This window comes from Gallinula chloropus (assembly GCF_964237585.1).
Source record: "Gallinula chloropus genome assembly, chromosome: 15".
Classification (NCBI taxonomy): domain Eukaryota; kingdom Metazoa; phylum Chordata; class Aves; order Gruiformes; family Rallidae; genus Gallinula; species Gallinula chloropus.
Genome location: NC_140100.1, coordinates 9,882,867 through 9,904,453, shown reverse-complemented (window position 1 = coordinate 9,904,453; position 21,587 = coordinate 9,882,867). Strand labels below are relative to the sequence as shown.

Genomic DNA, 21,587 nt, shown 5'->3' with positions numbered 1-21,587 from the left:
GACTCCTTTGCCATCCTTTGTTCATTTTAGGAAGAGAGTAAGAGCAATAAGAGGCAGTGTTCTTCTGAAGGACATCTGCTCTGTTTTCCTCAATAGGAAATTGGGGGGTTTCTTAGTCCTGTTTTTCATACCTCTAACTCCATGTCCTTCTTTCTTTAACTGGGGGTTGATATCCACTTTAGCCAGGTTTGGTGTGATCAGTTGTATCTCAGCTCAGATGTGCTTGGGAGAGCATGGAGGCACAAAACCAAAGCAGTGATGTTCATGGTGTAAGACCCCTCGATGCCCTTTGAGTCAGCTGGGTACTAACAGGAAGCAGGGCAAAGCACAGTTCTTACTCCTGTGATACAATCTCCCTCCAACCCAAACGACCCCATTCAGGTACCTACAGCCCACTCTGCTCTCAGAGTTACAGTCTTTGTTAGGAGTGCCACAGTGGAAGGATGGGCTTTCGCCTGTTGCTTCGTGTGCCAAGGGGCTGTCTTTAGGTGTGTTGTGGTAGCAAGGGTCACACACCTGTCACAAATGTAATAGAACAAGAAGGCCCAACTACACCTCTAGCTGAGGAGAGCCACTGCACAGCCTGTTTAGGGCCCCTGTCATTCTGAGTCATGTTTTTCACATCAGAAATCTGTTCTTTTCAGTGCCCAAGGACCATGCAGCCATTTACAGGACATACCAACCTCCCAGAACAAGTGCCATACGTAGCTTTGGCAGTGGCTCTGCTGTCTGGGATCTCAGGAATAAAATTGAAGCTGTAGAAAACAATAGTTTCTCTGCTAGCCTAAGGAGGGGCACATTTGTAACAGTGAGTGAATATGACTAAAGATAAGAGTGACACAAGTGCACTGCAAAGGAATACAAAGGCCACATTCCTAATCAACAAGCTTGCTTCTAAATATGATTTCTCTTTAGAAAAAAAGCCAAAAGAGGTTCTACCCTGGAAAGTGCTTTCTGACAAAACTTCAGCTTTACTGTATCGCTTGGTATCTTAGATGATCCTACTCTATTTGGAATGTAGCTAGTTAATTAACAAAGCCAATCTGAGGTCATGTAATTTGGTTCACAAATGAACAGAAGCTCTGGGCTTCTCTGAGGAAAGGTAAAAGATGAATGTGTGAACCGAGCACCCCAAAACCCTTATGGTAAATGCCTTCATGTGCAGACAGTTATGTTGAGATCAGTGCACTTGAATTATGACATCCTTGACAATCCCCAAGCCCGCGGTACCGAGTCCTTAAATAAAGGTTAGGAAGGTGTGTCACCTTTATATAAAAAAAAGGCCACAAAGGTGCTTTTGTTTACAGTTTTGTTTCCCAGACACTCTGAAGTGTGTCGTGGCAGGGGGTGAAGCCCGGGTGAGCAGGAAGCTGCTGGTAGAAGACAGTCTGCAACAGGCCTGGGGTTTGTTCAGCCCTGAACATGGGCTGTGAATCTGAATTTAGTGTTTTTGCAGAGCAGCTTGGAGCTACTGGTTGTTGCACTTTTTGGAAGAGGAACTTCTGTGACTAGCTGGGTGGTATGTAAGAAAGAAAAGCATGAACAGCCTGGAAAGAAAAAAAAAAGAAGCTACTTCTATGGATTAGAGTGGTGTATTATTTGTATTAATTCATGAAATTGTGGAGAGGTGGAGTCTTTTACAGCCAGTGCTGTGATCCCACCAAACTGCAGCTAGCACTCCATCAGCAGGTCACAACAGTCCCCCAGATGCCCATGAAGTTAAAAAAGGGGTCTTTTTAAGACAGGGGACCAAAAGACAACGTAATTAGGTAGTCTGGTTCCCTGGAAGCAGCTAAGCTTTTCTAACCTGGACGAGTCAGTTCCTTATTATAACAAACACACGTTCCACAGCAGTTTGGGTGACTTCCATTTCCAGTAATATTGTAACACAGCAAAGAGAGGTATGTTCCTCTTCAGCATTTTCTTCTTTGAAACAGACAGGAGAAGGAACAGAGAAGTTACAAGAGGTAGTGAGTTTAGCAAACCTGCACATAAAACAATCTTTCATATGAATAAACAGCTGTATTTACAGCTGTAACTGTATGCACCCGTATAATTTTAAAATACAAAGCTACTCTTACTGTGGTTTAGGGCTTGGTTTTTTGTTTTTTAGTTTGCTTTTTTTTTTTTTTTAGTTCAGAGAATGAATCACTCAAGTGCTGGACTTAAAGTGGTTAACTTCATTGCATTGGCAAACCCAAACCATTCATGCAGCACTGGGCTGTTAACTCATCCTAAAAACTTAAACTCGTGGAACCCAAGTGCAGTTGTGCTCTTCACACTGTGTACGTCTTGACTGGCTTGTAAAAAGAATGTAGCAGTTCATGACTCTCCCTGGCAGCTTCCTGAGACTGAGGAAAACATGATCCACAACATATTTGGCCACAGGTTGACTCCGAATGAGAAGACAGGGTTTTATCAGACAGTGGAGAAAAGTCAAAGTCAGCTACCTGGAAAAGGAACATCAAAGAGATAATTTTTAATTTGGGTCCTACTGGCTCAGGCGTGTCCAGCAAGAAATAGCACTTGGTCCTCAACCAGTTTCAGCCAGTCAATAGATTCCAATGGATTTCTGATTTATCTGCTGCACTCATTGCTCACTGGCAGTCTCTCTGCAGGTATGTTAGCCACACTGGCATGATATGAAGGGCATCAGGTACTTTCCAAGGGCCAAGACAGCTACCTCTGATTAGAAGCTCATGCTTCTTGCAGATACAATAATTCATCAGGTGGAAGCTACACCAGAGAGGGAAGGGAGCTGGGGAGATAAAGGTCACTTATAAGGGTCAGGTGGGAATTTAGTGCCACTTTGGGTAACATACCCACCCTGTTTTACTATCCTGCATCTTCTCTCCCTATCCCCCTGCTTTCTTTCATGTAACCACCCTGAGGGACATCCTTTGCAAGGGACACTTCAGCACAGACACCTACCTGGGAATATGACCAAACTGCCCAGGAGAGCCCTGGTAACTTGAATGACACTTACAGTTCTCCACAGCAACCAGAACTGTGCCTGTCACTTAACGTGTCTGCCTGCCCCATTCAGATTTTCCCATGGAATGAGAATGCTCCCTCCTGCTCTGTTTGGAGATTAAAGAAGGGACCTGGCTGAAAGTTATCAAATTCCTATCCCAGCTCAAAGGAAGAGTAACTGAATACCTCCACGAGGTCTTTCTGTTGTGTGTTACTTCGGAAGGTCGTGTACAGCACCAGTCCCAGTGTCACTGAAGCCAGAGTGATACAGAGCACGACAAAGAAAGCTGGGTGGATCCCTAGGAAAGAGCACAAGGAGTGATAAAGCACACTGAGAAGAGGCAACAGTGAGAAGGAAATAATGTTTTAGGAGAAGTTTTTGTATTTTTAGAACAAAGGACATCTATGTAATGGAATACATTTTTCAGCCCAGATCACTTCAGGTCTTTCTGAAATCTCAGAAGTGGAATGTGGGGTTCTGAGGCTGTTTCTAAGTGGATTTGGGGCATGTGTGTGAGCAGGCATATGGAGCCAGCTGGGATTGCTGGCTGGGGGGCCAGAAAACTCTAATGAAATGGAGGCCTAGAAAGTTTTATCTCTCTCCTTCTCTTCCTATATATATATAAATACTTTTAACAAAACCATAACTAAACCAAAAAGCAGAATTGAGATTGCTTATTTGAGTGTTACAGCTGTATATGTTTTTCTAGTTATCCTCTCTAACTACAGGAGCCAGACTATTTACACTGAAAAATACGTAATTTGAGTAACTCAGCCTTCCCAGGAAACTCATTAGCTTCAAGACACTCTTGAGACTAAGGGTTCAACAGCATGCAAGAAGCTCAGAGCAATTCCAGGAGGCACATTATAGGCTTTCCTTTCTCTCCCTCCTGCCTGTGCTTTTGAGGGATCTAATCTGGTTTCCAGAAACCTCATCTGCAGGCTGGTTAATCCATAACTGTCCCTGACATGTTTGAGACTGTCTGTTCCCAGACTGGGAATATCCATGAGTAGCTGCTCCTCACCTGTTGGCCACACTTTTATCTCATGGTATGTCTGGAGCATGGTGACACCGTTCTCCACTCTGACGCTGAGGCAGTACTGCCCGGCGTCGCTGAAGGTGTGGCTGAGATTGTAGCAGGAGCCGTTGATCACAACCAGGTGGCACTTCTCACCTTCCAGGGGAATGCACTCAGACTTGATAAGCCAGCATAGTGCTAGTGGGGGGCTGAAATGACAAAGGGAAAAACAAAGAAAAATAAAATTAAAAATTAGGTGAAAAGTTTGCAGAAAATTCAGCTAAGAGCTGATGAGTCACCTGGTTAAAACAGCCTAACAATTTTGGAAGTAATGAAGTTAATGTACAAATAGAGAAGTAATTAACTGCACAATTGTTTGGTTTATAGAAAAAGTTCTTTGTGATGCCTCTATGAAAGCAAAGCTTTCAGCTGAGAGGCGAGTACCTGCGTGGGTCATGGGAAGGCCACCGCGTGCAGAAAACCCCCTCAGCCTCCTCCAATAAAGATCAAAGGAGGACTTTTCCCCTGCACTTCCAAGGGAGTATAGGTTGGTTTTCTCTTTGTTCTCACACAGAAGAAATCACTGTCTGTGCTAATGAAGACTTTTCTGATTAAAAAACCCCCACCAACTCAGGCTGGAAAGAATGTAAGATGAGCTCTGTACAAGGGACTGATAGCTGGAAAAGGTAAATAAACTGCAAGGATGGCTGTACCCCTTAGGAGAACAAGAAGGCTTTATTTGCTATCAAGCCATCTAGGGGCTATCCACTTTACAGCTATGTGTCTTCTCACCATGCCTAGCTGATGCTTTTTATTTACATTTTCAGACCCTTGTTCTCACTGATTCTGCTTGGATTCACCTTACACACTATGGACTTTGAGTCTGACAACAGACAGAGCTTTTCTTTACCCTGCCTTAGGAGTATTTTGTTCCTTATCTCTGGAGGACATTCTCTGCTAAAGCAGCAGCGTGTTTATGCGTTTAGCTCATTTTCCAGCTTTGTCTTTGATAATCCACTTCTCAAACCTTTGTCGTTTCTATTGTATCATAAACTCTTATTGCATCAGTCCCAGTCCTGCAATGAGGAGATCAGGTCTGGCAAACATTGTCCATCCTAAAACCAAGTCTGCTTTTAGAGATCTGAAGTTTGCCTGTAATGTTTTTTGGCTGTTTGTATCTTCTCATATGCCATGTCCAGCTTCCACTGCTGCAGATGTTCCAGTCACCTTCTGAATGCAAACTCTGTGTCTTACTCATCTTGTGGCAATCTTACCTTTGGTAAAAGTACTTCCTAAAACCCCTATTCCCATGTGCCAGTCAAGGATGGCTGCTATTCAACAGGACATCCTGCCCTTTAGCTTACAGTTTAATTTAGTGGTGGAGAAAATGGTCAAGGAGAAAGAGTCAAAAAAAAGTTTTAAAATGGAATGATTTCAACTGCCTTTCTATGGTTAGTTCTCTTTTAACATACTTTTGACAAAGATACAAAACTAACATTTCCTTTAGATAGGAGGAATCTACGTTTCTGCAAAGATGCAGGCTCTTTCAGGCTGTTAGACTTCACAGTGTTTCAAGTCAGGAAAAAGGAATATTCAACAGTATTTTGTTCAAAGGAAATTTCCTTTTGTTTTAAGAAGCAGTTCTGCAGGGTGCAACTGACTGTTTTAAGGAAACAGTGGGGAAACCCACTTAAATAGACAATGCTTTTGGGGGAAGTTGTGTTTGCTACTTACGTGCCATTGATATGAAGAGATAAACTTAAGTTTTCCATTACATGAGTCTCTCTGGAGCCCACTACATTAATACTTTTAACAGCATCTGAGAGGAAGCAAAGAAGTATGTCACACTCCACATATAAACTTGAAATTAACTGGTTTGTTTTCATAGACTTTGCAGATTTTAGTTGCATCATCACACAAATAATACTTGACTCACATCCAAAAAGGAATCCTACCAGTAGACTTGTAAGCTTTCTAAATATTTTATTTCTTTTTACTACTTTATTAATAATTTACATTTTTTTACTTGTTTATTTGTTCTGGAAGCTGATCAAATTAATGAGACTTAGTTAATGCTTATTTTTTAGGGAGAGACAGCATGAATTTAAAGAAATCCTTCATAACTTAAACATTTTATTGTAAGTTTTAAGAGTCTGTGAGACTTTTACAAATGACAGTGGGGCTTTGGGTAAATAAAAAAAGAAAGAAAAGATTTCATATATTTCCCCCCATTTTTTCTGCATTAGAACAGTGCAAAGTCCATGTAGAGATGGAAACTCTCCATTGAATAATGTGCATGTGAAACAATGCTGAGGTTGAACAATCACATTGGAGCTAGATTATATAGCACATATATAGCACATTCTGTTTTAAATATGCAAAGTGTTTTATAATTACCTAACAGCTCCAGAGCAGTGGTAAAATCACCAGTTTTCTGCACTGTTTCTCTTTCATGTATGATGCTTCCCATTTGCTCCCATTCAGCAATGACTTTCAGATGCACCGTGCGATTCCCCATGGTAGAGCAGTTATAGTAGACAAAGGTCTCCTTGGTAATCTGATAAACTCTGGGGGTAACATGAAAAGATTTAGAATCAAAAATGCCTTTTACCAAGTCTTTGTGTACTTCTGATTTAAAAAGGAACGAGCTGGAATGTATTTTCTTTATAGACAATGCAATGCTGTGGCTCCATGTCTGTATCAATGAGGATTAATGCCCATGGCATTACCATTAAAATGACATTCAGTATAAGACCCAGAGTATATTTATGCATTTTGAATCAAAGAAACTAAAGATAATGCTAAAAGAATTCACAAAATGGAGCAGGAATATTTAATAAATGATGAAAACTACTTTTCCAGCAGGTGGAATGTAAGCTACCTGAAGCTTTGAGGTGAGTGGAACACAAGGAAAAAGAAGAGTCTTCAAAGACTAAAGCTTACATGTCTATTTGCATACACTTATTTGTACTGCACATATCTTCATTCTCAGAGGAGGAAAATAACTGAAGGTCTTTTGTCCTCACTACTGCAGAGTGGCTTAAGGACTAGATACCTCCCATGGGTTTATTTCTGATGGTTATGAGCTATTTGTTGCTTTTTTCCCCTCCATTTTGTTACTAGGTGTTGTTAATGTGCACATCCATGTTACTGGAGAGACCGATATGTTTTTGGGTAGCTGGTCATAGTAACAGCTACTTACTGCCCCACCACAAGACAGGAGACTGTTTGCCTTTTCCTTAAGTGGACCAATTATTCACTTATTCAAAACCAAGAACCTGCTAATGGAGATCTGCAGGTGTAATGATGTTTAACAAAACCAATTTACAATAAGTTACTTTTCCCAGTTCATTCAGGTCAGTCCAGCTCATTGCTAAGTGTATTTGAACAAGAAACCTGGGTCTTTAAAATGCCACCTTTTGGTGAGCACACAGTGACCTCTGTGCCACAGTTTCCACAATTCCCCTGGCTGGCAGGTGAAGAATGTCCCAACCGGCCATGTTTAATCAGGACTTTTCTCTAGATGAGCACCTGAATCAGAGCCATCTGAACAGCCATTAAAGCAGACAAAGTAGCCACACCTACCCATCTCCAAAATCCCAGTTGTAGACAAATGATGCTGATTTGAAGTAGTGACTTGGGTCATGAAGACAGAAAGAAATACGGGTCACGGCCCCCGTGGAGGAACCGGAACCACGTGTGATAAATCTGCTGTCTTCTATCTGGGCAATGGTCAGGTTCCCTGTGATAAATTCTGCAGATAAGGAGGAGGAAGAATGACAGCAGAGATCACGTTCACAGCACCCTCTATGCCAGTATCAAAACAGTATTTAAAATGTGTCTTTGTGTCCTAGTACAAGTGGTTAAGTGCATTTTGTATCTATTTCTCCGTGGTGTTACATGTGTTAGGGAGGCAAAGAGCTGAAGTTACTTATTTAGGGTTATACAATGGGTCATGATAAAGCTTCTGAAAGAACTAAGAGAAATAATCCTGGACTAACTGAGGTCAGTATCAGTTTTTTTCTTTTGATTTTAAAAGAACTGAGGTTAACATCAGATATCTAGATCAAGCGATCCAGAATCAAACCAGTACAGTTGGCCTTCATGTCTGGGGTGGGAGTTTTGTTTGTTTAGTGTGACTTTTGTGTTGCTGGCTTTTGTGGTTTAGTTTTAGCTACTTAAACAGAAATGAAAATTTGTCATGCAACGGGGAAGATCAGTAGATTGCTGCTGGCCATCCTAACCTCAGGACTAGAATTGCTGGGAAACAGTACTGGAAGGACTGTTTTAGGAGGCTGGATGTCAAAACCTGCACAAATCAAACTCTGTTGGTAGAAGCTTTCATTTTTCTGATGCTAACACAGCCAGCAAGCTTCCTGACATGTACCAAATTCCTGAAGACACAGAAGTTGTAAAGCCACTTTACCTGTAATCTGAAGCACGGTGACATTTCTAGCCACTGGCCGACACAGCCAACAGTTTCTATGAGTCACCCAGACAGATACAGGAAAAGTCCCAGGAAACTCTCCAGTCACATTAATTATGGAGTTAAAGCGCTGCTCAGATTTCTCTATCAGAATCAGAGGAGCATAGATCCAGTTGAAGTGATAAAAGTTTGGTGCAACACTGTGATTCTTTATACTTAGACTGGCGTGAACAGTAGCTTGGGCTCCCGTTGTGATGGGACCATTGTTGGTTATTTCCAGACCATAATCCTCTGTGGAAATCAGAAGGAAAAACCCCTCAATCCTCGTTGTATTGCATTTTTGTTGTATTTATTTATTTACACAGTTTAACTAGTCAGCTGTAGTTATATGACTCAATGACACTCATCCCAGCAAAGACTTTGACCAATGCTTTGGGTTTTTTCACCTTGTTCAGAAGCCTGGAACAACAGCTGTTGCATGTGTCCCTGAGTTCAAACAAATAGCATTGAACAGCGTGAGTCCTAGAAATGTTAAGAGCAGGAGGGAGCTTCAAACTAAAACATTACCAACATTTTCCTGAGGTTTTATAGGCAGAGCTGGGTGCTGGCTGTAGGTTCAGTGTCACCAATGATCTAACATCGCCACTAAACTTCCAGCTACTAGAAGAGAATCAAGCTCAGGTCTAATCTGTGTCCTTGAAAAAAAGGAACTTTCCAACTCAAGCAGGATTTCATCTGCCAGATTCATTGGGCAGCTCTGTTGACCTACAAGTCTCCCCCCACATTCCTCCTAACTGAACAAAAGCCTCTCAGCACCAGCTTCTCTACGGTCCACCACTGACTTTCTTTTCCAAGGAAAGACCAAAAATCCCACTGTAAATGGAACTTGTACCATGCCTTAGTGGCAGATCAGTGCACTCCAGAAGGGCAGAATCAGGGTTCTTGCTTTCTGAGTTTCATGCCTGGGAACAGCAAGGTGGAAGAAGCACAGGACCTGAGATACTGACCCATCCCTGCTGCCTTAGCACTGCTCTCCATTATCTTCCCTGCCATGTTTACAAGCTGCTTACTTCAGCTCTTATAACTTCTCCAATGGGTAGAGCGTGAGTGAGGTTGGGTTTTAGGGAAAGGTTACACTCAATTTTTCAAAAAAAATAGCAGTGCAACAAGAATAAAGGACCTGAGTGTGTTAACAAAGAACCCAACCAACCCACCCAACCCCCAAAACCCCAAATAAAGGAAAGAAAACAACGAGAGCTGGGAAGTGGGGCAGAGCTGGGAGCAGGATCTAGTTGTTTGCCTTCAACATGGAGCATGTTCCCTCCTATGCCAGTGCTCTGCCTGGTGAGTGATGGGGCAATGCTGGGCAGAGCAGCAAAACTGTGGGGGATCTCATGCTGGGAACCTTCTTTCTCTGCTCGGCAGCCACCAGATTGCTGCTGGGGACATGGACCTTTGAGCTTTAGAGGCTGCATTTCTCACTGTAATGCAGAGAGAGCACTGGGGTCAGCTAACCCTCATACTGCCTTTCCTGCACCCCAGGTGGGGTGGAAGGAGAACCTGAAGCATCTACTTAGAGGCCATGTTTTATCCCACAGATCACAGGTGCTGAGCAAATCTGGATGCAAAAAAGATGGTGAGAAATAGCTGTAAGATTACAGCTGAGCAGCAGCTCCACTGTTCCCATTTCACAACACAAGCAATAACCTTGAGTTCAGTGTTTTGAGTTAATAGAGAAATACTTGTGATTTGATGGAATCTGGCACAGACAGGTTTTGGGTCTCTGGAAGATTCAGGCTATCCTCCCTTGTTTTAGCAAAACTTGGGAAAAAAACCAGGCAGCTACCTCAGGCTTATCTAGCGTGTCTCCTTGGAGGTTATCACAGTGCTTTACAAACCAGGACCACGCTGAAGCCCAAGCTGCAGCAGTTGGAGATCAAGTGGCTACCCCAAGGTCACTCAGTGAGTCGCCACTGGAGCAAGGCAGTTCATCCTATTCAGAGATTTCGTCTGTCTTTTCGACCAAATGCAGCACTGCGAGGCTACCAGAGCGAGAGAGAGAGTGCCCAGCTGCCGTGGGACCCGCTGTGCTGGGAAGCAGAGGCAGCAGAAGAGCAGCTTTTGGGTCAGGAAGTGCAAAGCAGAACGTGGCTCCTCGGGATGCCCCGGCTTCGCTGCAAGCACCAAGGTCGAAGCAGCGCCCGAGGCTTCAGGGGAGGCGAAAGGGTGCCCGGAGCCGCCGCTTCCATCCCCTGACAGGGCTGGCAAGCCGGAGCAGGGAACCGGCGCCACCCGCACAAGTGAAGCGGCTCAGGTCTGCCCCCCTCGCCCCGCCGCCTCCCCGGAACCGCTCCCCGGCGGCGATGACAGCGCAGACCGGCGGCCCCTTACCTGTCCCCGCGGCGGCGCGGCCGAGCAGCATCACCACGCAGGTCAGCCGCAGCATGCTCGGGGCGGCGGGAGCCATGGGCAGGCACCTCTGGGGCCGGGGTTCGCCGCGCAGGGTCCAGGCGCTGCCCCCGAGGCTGCCCGCAGTACTGCGGCACCTCCGCCCGTGTCCGCGCCCCCGGGACGCTCCCCCGCGGCAGCGCCCGACCCGCCTCTCCCGGGGGACGTTCCCGCGGGGCTGTCACGCCGACGGAGCGGGCGGCTGCGGAACCGCCGGCGAGTTAAAAGACTAAACAAACAAAACACACAGGTGCCGCCCATCTATGGGGAGGGTGGGCACGGTTCTGAGCCGGTGTCTGGGGGCGATCTGGCTTGGGGCTGAGACGGCAGAGAGTCTTGGGGCTCGGGGGGGGGGGGGGGGGGGGGGGGGGCGGTTCGCCTGCGGTTACAGGGTCGCTCCGGGCTGGCGGCTGTTCGTGAGGCGCCTGCGGGGCAAGCGTGCGATGGGAGCACCTGGGGGGAGCCAGGAGAGCTCTCGCCAACGCAGCGCAGGGTTTGTTTTTTTAGGTACTTATTCGAAGCCCTTTCTTACTCCTGCCTGCGTTTTCTTCCCTTTAGCGCACATCCGCTCTCCCCACCTTTGCTCCCGGTTCTCGGGGGTGGCGGAGCCGCTTCTGCCTCCGCTCTCGCGGGGCGCTGCGTCCCCAACGGGAGGGGTCCGGGCCCTCCGGGCGGACCGACAGCGGCCCGCCCGGGATAACTCCTCGCCCGCTGTTAGCGGCGTCGTGCCCGGCGGCCGCTGCGTTAGCGAAGAGTACGGGGCCGAGCGGAGGGACGGGGGCTGGCCGGCCTCGCCTCAGGCACTGCGGCCCGGCGGCGGCAGGAGCTGCCAGGGGCCCTCCCCTGCTGGGGCGAGGCCTCCCCGGTGAAGGAAAGCGGGGCTCCGGTGGTTACGGCTCTCTTAGCGCCGGAGGGCGGTGAAGGGAGCGGGCGGCGCTACGGGCCTCAGCGCCCGCCTCCGCCCGGGGAGATGCGCGGGAGGAGGCGTCGGCGGCCGGAACTGGGGTCGGGCGCTTCCGTTGCGCCCATGCGCTGCCGCCGGCCTCCGGGAGCAACAAAGGAGGGAGCTGGGGGGCCGGGGCCGGCTGAGCCCGGGGAACCGTGGGGTAAGGAGCGTTGTGGGTAGCGGTGGGAGCGCGTCGGTGAGGCCCCGGGTGAAACGAAGCGGCGCGGCGGCAGATGAGGCCCGGCCCGGCTCAGCCTGTGGGGCGGGACCGGCGCACGGCGGGGAGGAGGAAGGGGCCGGAGTCCCGGCAGCACGGCCCTCGGAGGCCTCGGACCGCGGCCGGGAACCGGGAGGGCCGAGGGGCGGGGGGAAGTGTCATTGTGGCCGCTCACGGGTTGCCCCTGTTCGCAGGGCGGGCGCCTCGGCGGGGATGGGGTCGGCGTGATGGCGCCCTGGCAGCGGGGAGCGACCCGGCAGCGGCCAACCCTGAGGCGGGGAAGGAAGGGAAGGGAAGGTAAGGGGACGGGGGGCCCTTGCGGGCAGCGCCCCGGCCCTGGGTCAGCCGCGGGGGGACGCGGGCGGGGGTGTTCGCGGGATACCCCCAGCTCCTGGTTGCGGCGGATGCCGAGAGGGCGGTTCGGCCGAAGCGGGCTGTGCGGGGAGACTGACAGGAAAGCGCCGGCGTGAGGCGAGAGGCCGCCGGTCTTCGCGCTGAACTTGATCTCGGGTTTCTTTCCAAGGCAGAAGGGTAGTTCGTGGCGGCGGGACAGCTCGGGGTGCGTCCCGCCGGGCTGCGGCCGGGAGGAGCTGTCCGGTCGTCATCCGGCCGGGAGCATCCCCGAGCCCGCTCCTGCGTGAAGCGAAACCGGACAAAGTGTGAACGTTATAGCGCTGAGGTGTGAGGAGCTTGTGTCTAGAAGGGAGTCCCGGTGATACCGAGGGCTGCACATGCTGGGTGTTGTATTTGTAAGCCGAGCTAAACGCTACAGCGGGTCCAAAGATGAGATAGTCACTGGTAACCAGCCGAATAAACTGACATCCTTAACACTTCATTGTAGGTGTGCTGGTCTGATTCTGTGTACTGAAAGCTGAGCCTTCCTCCTCCAAGATGGCATTCGTTTCAGCACAGGGGCCTACGGTGGTGGACCAAACCACTCTGATGAAAAAATACCTTCAGTTTGTGGCTGCTCTTACAGATGTCAATACACGTAAGGGACTTTTTCCTGTGAAAAGCTGCAGTTCTTCAGTAGTTTATCGCACGGATGTTCCAGTATTATTTATACTGTTGGTATAAATGAGTGTTGCATTCACTTTAAATTTAGTTTTGAAGAAGCAAAGTGATGAATAATCCTTGCTTGAGCCAAAGTGAGCGAGCTCTGTGTGTGTGTGTGTGTGTGTGTGTGTGTGCAGTTGTGTGATGGTTGGTTGTGAGGGTTGTGTGTGCTCCTTAAAACTGGGCGGTGATAGCTGAACTGATAAGATCTGATTGCTTCTTTGATCAATGAGCCTGATGTTTTCTTTCATAACGTAGTCTGGAATTGAATATTTTTTTGCCTAAATTTCCGTTTTCAGCTGATGAAACCAAATTGAAAATGATGCAAGAAGTCAGTGAGAATTTTGAGGTAAATAAAAAGAAAACCCCACCCCCAAACAACCCTTCCCCCCACTCCAACCTGCCAGCCTTCTGAAACATCAGTCTGTCTCATGCTTAACGTAGGTTGGTTTGATTTCTGATGTTATTTGGTTGAAATATTAATATCTTGTGACTTATGATTTATATTCTTCTGAATCATTGCTTTTAGGATTGTATTTAAGAATTAGCTAGGTTATCGAAGAATGACAATATTTGGCCTTAGAGCTCTTTCGTTCTCTTTATTCAGTAAGCATTTAAAGAGAGGTGAAAAAATAGATTTTTCTTCCTTTTTGTTGAATGATGTGAAATTTCTCTGTAATTTTGTGTAGTTCAGATATGCACTGTGTCCTCAGGAGGCAGAGGCCCCTCTGATTCCTCTGAGCCGTTCTGTAGTGTGGAAGTGAGGAAGTTGCCAGATGCAGAATCTGACATCAGAACTGGAGATGGCTTTAGTGACGTCATTTGCATAGTGAGGGACCATCAAGTTCAAGGACTTGGTATTGCTGTAATTCTCTCTATATCTAGGGTTTTTAGTCTTGTTGCAGTAAAAAAGTTCTACCACTGTAAAACATTCTGTCTTTACCTGCTTTATTTGACATGATCTCACTTAGTCCGTGTTATGGAAGCACAAATACATGTTTTAGTCCATCTTAATATCCTTGGATATTTTAAAGTAAGCTTTATGAAAGTTTTATCCACATGCACTGGATTCTGAAAGCTGTGCCAGTTTTAGTTGTTCCTGGGGTATCAGTGGAGTTTCTTATACAATGAATTTTTTTGGTTTGTTCAGGTTAACATAGTGGAAAAATACATTTAGATCTGGTGGTGGTGTATTATAAACAAAAGTTCAAAGGTTTAATCCTTGCTTAGTGTGTATAAATGAATAAATAGTTGTTTGTGATAGTTTTGCATCTAGATGCACACACACTGAGAAGGGCTTTCTGTTACCATGAGCGACCATCTGGAAATATCCTTGTAGAGTCTTGTATCTCTTTAAACTGCCCTGCATATCTAACCCAACTTATATCTGGGTAAAAGAATAGTTGTAACAGCTTAGTTTAGTGATCTGTTTAAACCTGAAGGCTCAGTTGAATCTCTTTCCCCTTGTTTTCAGTAGGGAAGAACTTGGTTAGTATTTGTTTTGATAGATTTCCAGATGGAGTAGGTTTCTTTTGGAACCCAAACTTGGTTCAGTAGCATGATCCTACATGAGGAGACAGTGAAATGTCTTATGCTGAAGGGCAGTTCTGTTTGTTGGAAAGTACTTGAGGGAACAAGATGACCCACTAACACAGTTCTAGATTCCTTTTTTCTTTAGAGGTTGCAGGCAGTATACCTGCATGTTGCTTTACTAGATGGTTTCTTTTCATCTTCTATTTGCATAGTGTTGGTATTAACTTTTCTTTATTGCTTGCTTCAGCTTCCAGTAGCTATACATTTTGGCAGGTTTTATTTTTCTCTTGAAGCAAATTTACTTTTTTTCCCCTGAAAGTTAGCTGTTTATTGAAAGTTGTGGCATTCCAGTTCTGTTGGCTGAATTCTTGATCCGGATGTCTCCCCAGCTAGGGATAGAACTGAACATGGATTGATGATTTGGGGGACTACTTAAAGCATGGGTTAAAGCTTTGGTGCTTCACCATGGTGTTACCCAACTTGACAGTGCCAGTTGTTGGACTGGATTTTATGGCCTTTTCTTTCGCCAAAGCAGGACCATTCTCTTGGCATAAAGTTGGGGAGGGTATAGTGCAGTCTGTTGGGATTGGTAGAGATTAATTTGTATTCACTCTTGTCAGTAGTGCTGGAATAGATGTGGGATCACTGAATGTCTTAAAAAGTCACTGAAAATGGGTAACAGTAACTTTGAAATGAACTTAATATCATCAGTGTAACGTCTGTCACGTGTGTCTCTATTTCTATTTTTCATTTTTTAATTAGAATGTAACATCATCACCTCAATATTCTACATTCCTGGAACACATCATCCCTAGGTTTCTCACCTTTCTACAGGATGGAGAAGTTCAGTTCCTGCAGGAGAAGCCAGCACAGGTAAACTGTGTAGAGCATCTCTGACCTTTCTACAATGTGTGCAGCAGATGACTCATTCTGTGAAATACTCGATTAACGTAATGAACTGATTTGGGTGTAGACTTCTTTGTTAAAAAGAGATCTGCCATTTGCAGTGAAATTGGAAAAGTCCAGTTTCTCTTTAAATTACTTGAAAACTTTTCATGTCTGAGGTTTTGTCAAACATGAGGAAAAACTAAGTGCAACAGAATTGGCTTTCTCACTCAGATATGACATGTTGTTACAAATTACTGACTTCACTGTGTAACAAAAGGTGAAAATTGAATCCATGTCCTTAAATGCTTAAGATTGTGTACAATTTCAAGTCCAATAGCTTGCATGTTTCAACTGTAAATTGGTTAAATTTGCCTCATTCACATATGTGAGTAGGGGAAGCATTGTGTGTTTGTATACAAATGTATCTACATGAAGTAAAAAGACTTTTTTTCTTTTTAAGCATGCAGAAGTATTAAGCTGTGAAGGTGTTGAAGCTGATCTTTATTTCTTGCAGGCCTTAAAAAAGCTCTACAATATCTTTTTCCTTGTATTAATTAATTAATGTATTGATTTATTTACAGCAACTCCGGAAACTAGTGCTTGAAATCATTCACAGAATACCAACGAATGAACATCTTCGTCTCCACACCAAGAATATCCTGTCAGTGATGTTTAGATTTCTAGAGGTATGTTTTTCCCCTCTTAAAATTTTCGCTATGCTCTTCGAGCTCAAAGTAAACTTATGCCAGAGGAAAGGCATCTTCCTCGTGCAAATTTATGTTAATGGGGCACTTGTAGGTTGCTGAGATCAGTATGATTTATAGGGCTTTGCAGTACTCACAGAGCAGGTGACGTTTGGAGCAGTGGGCTCACTACAGTCTCTTTTTCTTTTTTCAGACGGAGAATGAAGAAAATGTCCTGATTTGCCTCAGGATAATTATTGAATTGCACAAACAGTTCCGACCAGCGATCACTCAAGAGGTAAGTCAGAAATCTTGCTGTATCATATAGAACTTACAGCCCTGCTCTTCAGAACTGTTACTTTGGTTGAGTGAGTTTGTTTGTTTTCTGTCTTTTTTTCCTGCAGTCCTTTTAGGTTGGCTGACTTGTGGTAACTGTATTTTTTCTTACCTTAAACAATTTTTGAAAGAGGATTGCATAGTGCTAGCACCTCTGGGAAAAAAGCCAGACTGGTTGGTTTTGCTCTAAGTGTTCGTGTGCCATATGAGTAGACTAAGGAATAAAATTCCCACAGAATGGAAGAGAATCGGTGCCTTTTTAATTTGTGAAGGGAAGAGCCTGGAAAAGTGATCCATGGCTGTCTTTTCCTCTACCCCCTTGTTTCTCTCCTGTGGCTCGTGAAGGACTATTTGAAGATTGCACTTTTATTCTGTTGTTTTCTTTCCTTGATTTTCTCCTAGGAAGACTTAGTTGGTTTATGGTAACTATTTCTAGCAATACTCTATTGGAACTATGTTGAGCTGATAGGTCAATTGGATTGTTTTCGAGTGCAATTCTAATTAATATTGGTAGAAGAGAAGGAAATAGATCATGTGCAGATTCTTTTAAATATAATGAAAAATATACCATAGTATAATATATTCTAAATTATGATTATTTTAATTTTTTTTATATTAAACTGTCTTTTCTCCTTCCTAGATCCATCATTTTTTGGACTTTGTGAAACAGATTTACAAGGAACTTCCAAAAGTAGTGGTAAGCTTTTAATTTCTTAAATTGCCCTTGCTATAGTAAAAAAAAGGTTTTTAATTTCTTAATTTTATCTTGAAAAGATATTGAGATGCTTATTTACATACTTGGTGATACAAGTAAGTTAAGTTTTCAGAAAAATATTTTTTAGAAAGTCTAAAAATGGAGAAATTTAGATTTTGTATTAGAAAACATTGTTTCTAGCACAGTATTATTTGTATAAGAAAACAGTGGTAATTGTATATAATAAAGACCTGATTAGTTGACTGCAGGGGTGTCCATGCAGCCAAATGTTGGGGTGTTTTTGGGAAGGGTGAGGTGATGCACCTTCCAGCAGGTCGAGATCTCCAATGTGCACAGTGTCTGTGGAGGCTGCTGCAGGGTGCCTGTTGGGATGTTTTTCTTTAGCGGAAGAGCTGCCTTGGTTGGGGATGCCTTTCCGTTTCTTGGTGGGCTGGGACTGGAAGACAGCAGGATGTCTGTAGTCTTGCAGTGTAAATGCCATGGGTGAGAAGGAAAAACTGTCTGCAGTAAGTTGTGGAGAAAAATGGCATGGAGGAAGTCTAGTGAGATCAACTGGCATTATTGTATTTTTCTTTGCTTTTTGCCTGTAGAATCGGTATTTTGAGAACCCTCAGGTGATTCCAGAGAACACTGTTCCCACTCCTGAAATGGTTGGCATGATCACAACAATTGTGGTGAAAGTGAACCCGGAGCGAGAAGATAGTGAAACGAGAACAGTGAGTATTCTAACAGCTCTGTTACTACGACACTGTGTATCACAGTACCCCAGATTGTAAATGTGGGTAAAGCTAATAGGCTTTCTTTTTGCTTGCTTTTTCTTATCAAGATTTGTTTGTTGAAGGTGATTGAAGCTTTTCAGATATTTTCTATGCAGCTATAATTACAGAATACATATTTCATAATGTTTTTGTGCTTTTTAAACATTATTATCTTTAAGTATATCACTATTAAAATGTATTTAAAATGCTTTTTTCAATTACACTGTTTATAGAACATGTGTTCTTTCTTTCAGCATTCTATAATCCCCAGGGGATCTTTATCTCTTAAGGTCTTGGCTGAGCTACCTATTATTGTTGTTCTTATGTATCAGGTTAGTATACTACAGTATTTTGCATGTAAATACTTTTTATTACTGAGTGACTTGCGTAACTTCTGCTGGCTAATATATTAGTAGAAAGGAATGTAATGAGTTACTGAGATTAAAATATGGTCTAAAATTAAGTTGTGGTGATTTCTTTTTTTTTTTTTTCTGATTAGCTCTCAAATAAGTTGACTCCAAGTGTGACTTGTGAATATCTCTGATAACATTTTCTTTCCTTTTTTTAAGCTATACAAACTGAACATTCACAATGTAGTAGCTGAATTTGTGCCCTTGATTATGAACACTATTATAATACAGGTTTCTGCTCAAGCAAGGTAAGAGCATTTTAATGCTATCTTGATGATATTTGGCATAAACTAATTAAACCTGGCATTCAGTGTTGCCCAAAATATTTTTCTCTTACATTCTATGACTTTTGCTTCCAGTCTTAATGCTTTTCATCTCAAAAGTAGCAACGGTTATTTGACTTTGGTAATTTAAAGTTTTGCAAGGGAAGAAGTTGGCATATCTGAACATTTCCATTCTATGTCACTGATAAAATCTCTTGGGTGTATAGTAGATCCCAATTTATTGCTTGATAATGCTTGTTGAAATTGGGCTCTCCCATGGTGGTGTAGTTCCCTTCTGAAGCAAGAACCTCACTACAAGGTGGTGTAACTTCAAAGTTCTGTGAGTTTTCTGAATGAAGGTATTAAAGAGGAGGAACAAAATCGTAACCACTCTTCAATTTCATTTCAGGCAACATAAACTTTATAACAAGGAATTGTACGCTGATTTTATCGCTGCTCAAATTAAAACATTGTCTTTTTTGGCTTACATCATAAGAATTTATCAGGTAGGCTGCATTTTTGTTACTTCGTTACTTGCAGTGCAATGGATTTGTAGTTACTTTATGGCAGGCGAGTGACCAGCAGGACCACAGTGCATCAGGGGCTGTTTGTGTGGCAGATCTGAAGATGGGGCTGTACTTGGTTGGCCTTTCAGGAGTGTTCTCATGTGAAAGTGAAGTAGAAACACTCTGCTTCCACTGCTCTGGGTATTTGTGGAATGGCTGTCGTGTTTTATTTTCACAAGTAGACCTCTTAAAGAGAAACAAATGGATTTTAATTAACTGCTATTTCACAAATGTGAAGTAAAGCTTTAAAATACAGTGTCATAATAATTGTATTAATGTTGATTTTTGTTGTAGGAGTTAGTGGCTAAATATTCTCAGCAAATGGTAAAAGGAATGTTGCAGTTGCTCTCCAACTGTCCAGCTGAAACGGCACACCTCCGGAAGGAGCTTCTGATTGCTGCTAAGCACATCTTGACAACAGACTTGAGGAGCCGTACGTAGTACTTATAAAAATATGTCTATAAACTGGGAAGTTCTCAACTATTTCTGTGTATTTAAAAGGCTTATTGCTTACTTGGGTTTGGATTGGTATGTACTTCTGAGTACTTTGGGACTGGGTGTAATTTTTGTTTTGTCTTAACAAAAATAAGTAAGATGGCACACTGAGCAAATGGCTTTTCCTCTTTCCAGCCGTAACTGTGCTTGTTGTATCAGTGCTGTGGCTTTGGCTGTGTACTGTGGTGTTACTCAAAGGGCTGGTGTCGGTGGAGTCTGGTCACAAGAGGTTAAGTGGAAGTTCCCTTGTACACGGCACGGCCTTTTATGAGCTTCAGGAATAAATGTTGTAATAAAACCACTTCAGATGTAAACAGTTTAAAATTAAACTAACTTATTTTGATTGTTTCCTTTGCCAGTCTTTATAATGCTGCTTTTTTTTTTGTCTTTTTTTTTTTTTAAATTACAGAATTTATACCATGTATGGACAAGCTATTTGATGAATCTATACTGATTGGCTCTGGATACACTGCCCGAGAGACGCTGAGGTATGACAGTTTGGAATAGCCATCTAAGTGCCTGCTAGGGCTGGTTTCTTTGAAGGCTTCTTAATAATTTACAACAGCATCTCTATAGCTTCCTAAATCATTGCTTTAAATAGCTAATTTCATTAGATTCAAATCTTGGAAAGGCTTCTGCTGGTGTAAAGAGTGGTTCTTGTTTAACATTGATGCAGCATAGTAGGGCAAAATGAGATAAATGGGTGACTAAGAACTATTTCATTGAAAACAGTGGTCACAGCGACGTCAGCTCAATATCTTCCCATTATCTCATGAAACAGCCCAAGCTCTGTATCCAGTGTAAAATCTGAATGAGATTTAAACTGTGTTGTCAATAAGTACTTTAAAATTTTACTTAATCACAATTGAAAAAAAAATAATGGGGAGAATATTTACTTTCTGTGTCTTCAGTAGTCTGCTACTTGTTAGGTGGTTTTCTTTGAACTCAGAGAATTCTTTCCTCTGGCTTAAGAGTCAAGTGGACTTTATTGACATGTGTTAGATTTGGAAATATTTGCTCTACTGGATGCTTAAACCTGGTATTTGATTTCAAAGTTTTAATTAGTCTTCATGACAACTTTTGAAATCAAGAATCGCCCCTTTATTCTGAAACAGCTTGCCAACCCTGCTTAAAATGTGGTTTAAAATATGCTAATTTGCTTTTAACTGTATCTAGATGAAAATACATGCTGGGGATGTTCAGCAGTGGGGTAAGAAATACCAGAGGGGTAATGTTAATGTTGTGGGACGGGCTGATTAGATTGTACAGGGTATAATTTTCTTGTGTAACTGGAAAAGCCTCCTGGACTACAGATTTGCTTATAAAAATAGAAAACTTGGATTTAGAATCTTGGAAATAGCTCCAGGCAGTAACTATTGGTTAAGTACAATTAATAGCATTTTTCATTGTCCTCAACATGTTTTTCTTCATTTCTTGTTTTTGCTGATAGACCTCTTGCATATAGTACACTGGCAGACCTGGTCCATCACGTCCGTCAGCACTTACCACTCAATGATCTCTCCCTCGCTGTCCAGTTATTTGCCAAGAACATTGATGATGAGTCCCTGCCCAGCAGTATCCAGACAATGTCTTGCAAGCTTCTGCTAAATTTAGTAGACTGTATCCGGTCTAAAAGTGAACAGGAAAATGGAAATGGTAGAGATATTCTTATGAGAATGCTGGAGGTATTAAAATATTTGATAATAACTCAAATAGCCTGTTTTATAGTATGTTGTCAATCACATTTTGCTTTGTCCTTTCTTCAGAAATGAGGGTATGTAGAAACAATCTGCATGCTGTATTTCATTGTGATACCTTAGAGAAGTGCTTTTTAAAATGCTTTGCAACTGGGATG

General features: G+C 43.5%; 2 protein-coding genes across 4 annotated transcripts in view; one reads left to right on the top strand and one right to left on the bottom strand.

Moving 5' to 3' along the window:
* Positions 1–1,864: 1,864 nt before the first annotated feature.
* TMEM130 (transmembrane protein 130) lies at positions 1,865–10,885 on the bottom strand (the record flags this gene model as incomplete). Its single annotated transcript, XM_084271284.1, has 8 exons — positions 1,865–2,450; positions 3,160–3,272; positions 3,999–4,201; positions 5,727–5,811; positions 6,390–6,559; positions 7,578–7,746; positions 8,419–8,709; positions 10,810–10,885. The coding sequence occupies 8 exons, from the start codon at positions 10,883–10,885 to the stop codon at positions 2,277–2,279; spliced, it is 1,281 nt and encodes a 426-aa protein (XP_084127410.1). The 3' UTR covers positions 1,865–2,276.
* Positions 10,886–12,920: 2,035 nt separating this feature from the next.
* TRRAP (transformation/transcription domain associated protein) overlaps positions 12,921–21,587 on the top strand; it is a gene marked incomplete at its 5' end in the record, with an annotated part of 86,689 nt that continues 78,022 nt past the window's right edge. For all 3 annotated transcript variants that reach the window (XM_084270782.1, XM_084270781.1, XM_084270780.1), the window contains 13 exons: positions 12,921–13,020; positions 13,385–13,434; positions 15,381–15,491; positions 16,088–16,192; positions 16,404–16,487; positions 17,166–17,222; positions 17,831–17,956; positions 18,253–18,330; positions 18,568–18,656; positions 19,081–19,177; positions 19,532–19,670; positions 20,142–20,220; positions 21,183–21,417. In XM_084270782.1, the coding sequence (XP_084126908.1) occupies positions 12,921–13,020; positions 13,385–13,434; positions 15,381–15,491; positions 16,088–16,192; positions 16,404–16,487; positions 17,166–17,222; positions 17,831–17,956; positions 18,253–18,330; positions 18,568–18,656; positions 19,081–19,177; positions 19,532–19,670; positions 20,142–20,220; positions 21,183–21,417 (1,350 nt within the window). The remainder of the gene's footprint in view (positions 13,021–13,384; positions 13,435–15,380; positions 15,492–16,087; positions 16,193–16,403; positions 16,488–17,165; positions 17,223–17,830; positions 17,957–18,252; positions 18,331–18,567; positions 18,657–19,080; positions 19,178–19,531; positions 19,671–20,141; positions 20,221–21,182; positions 21,418–21,587) is intronic.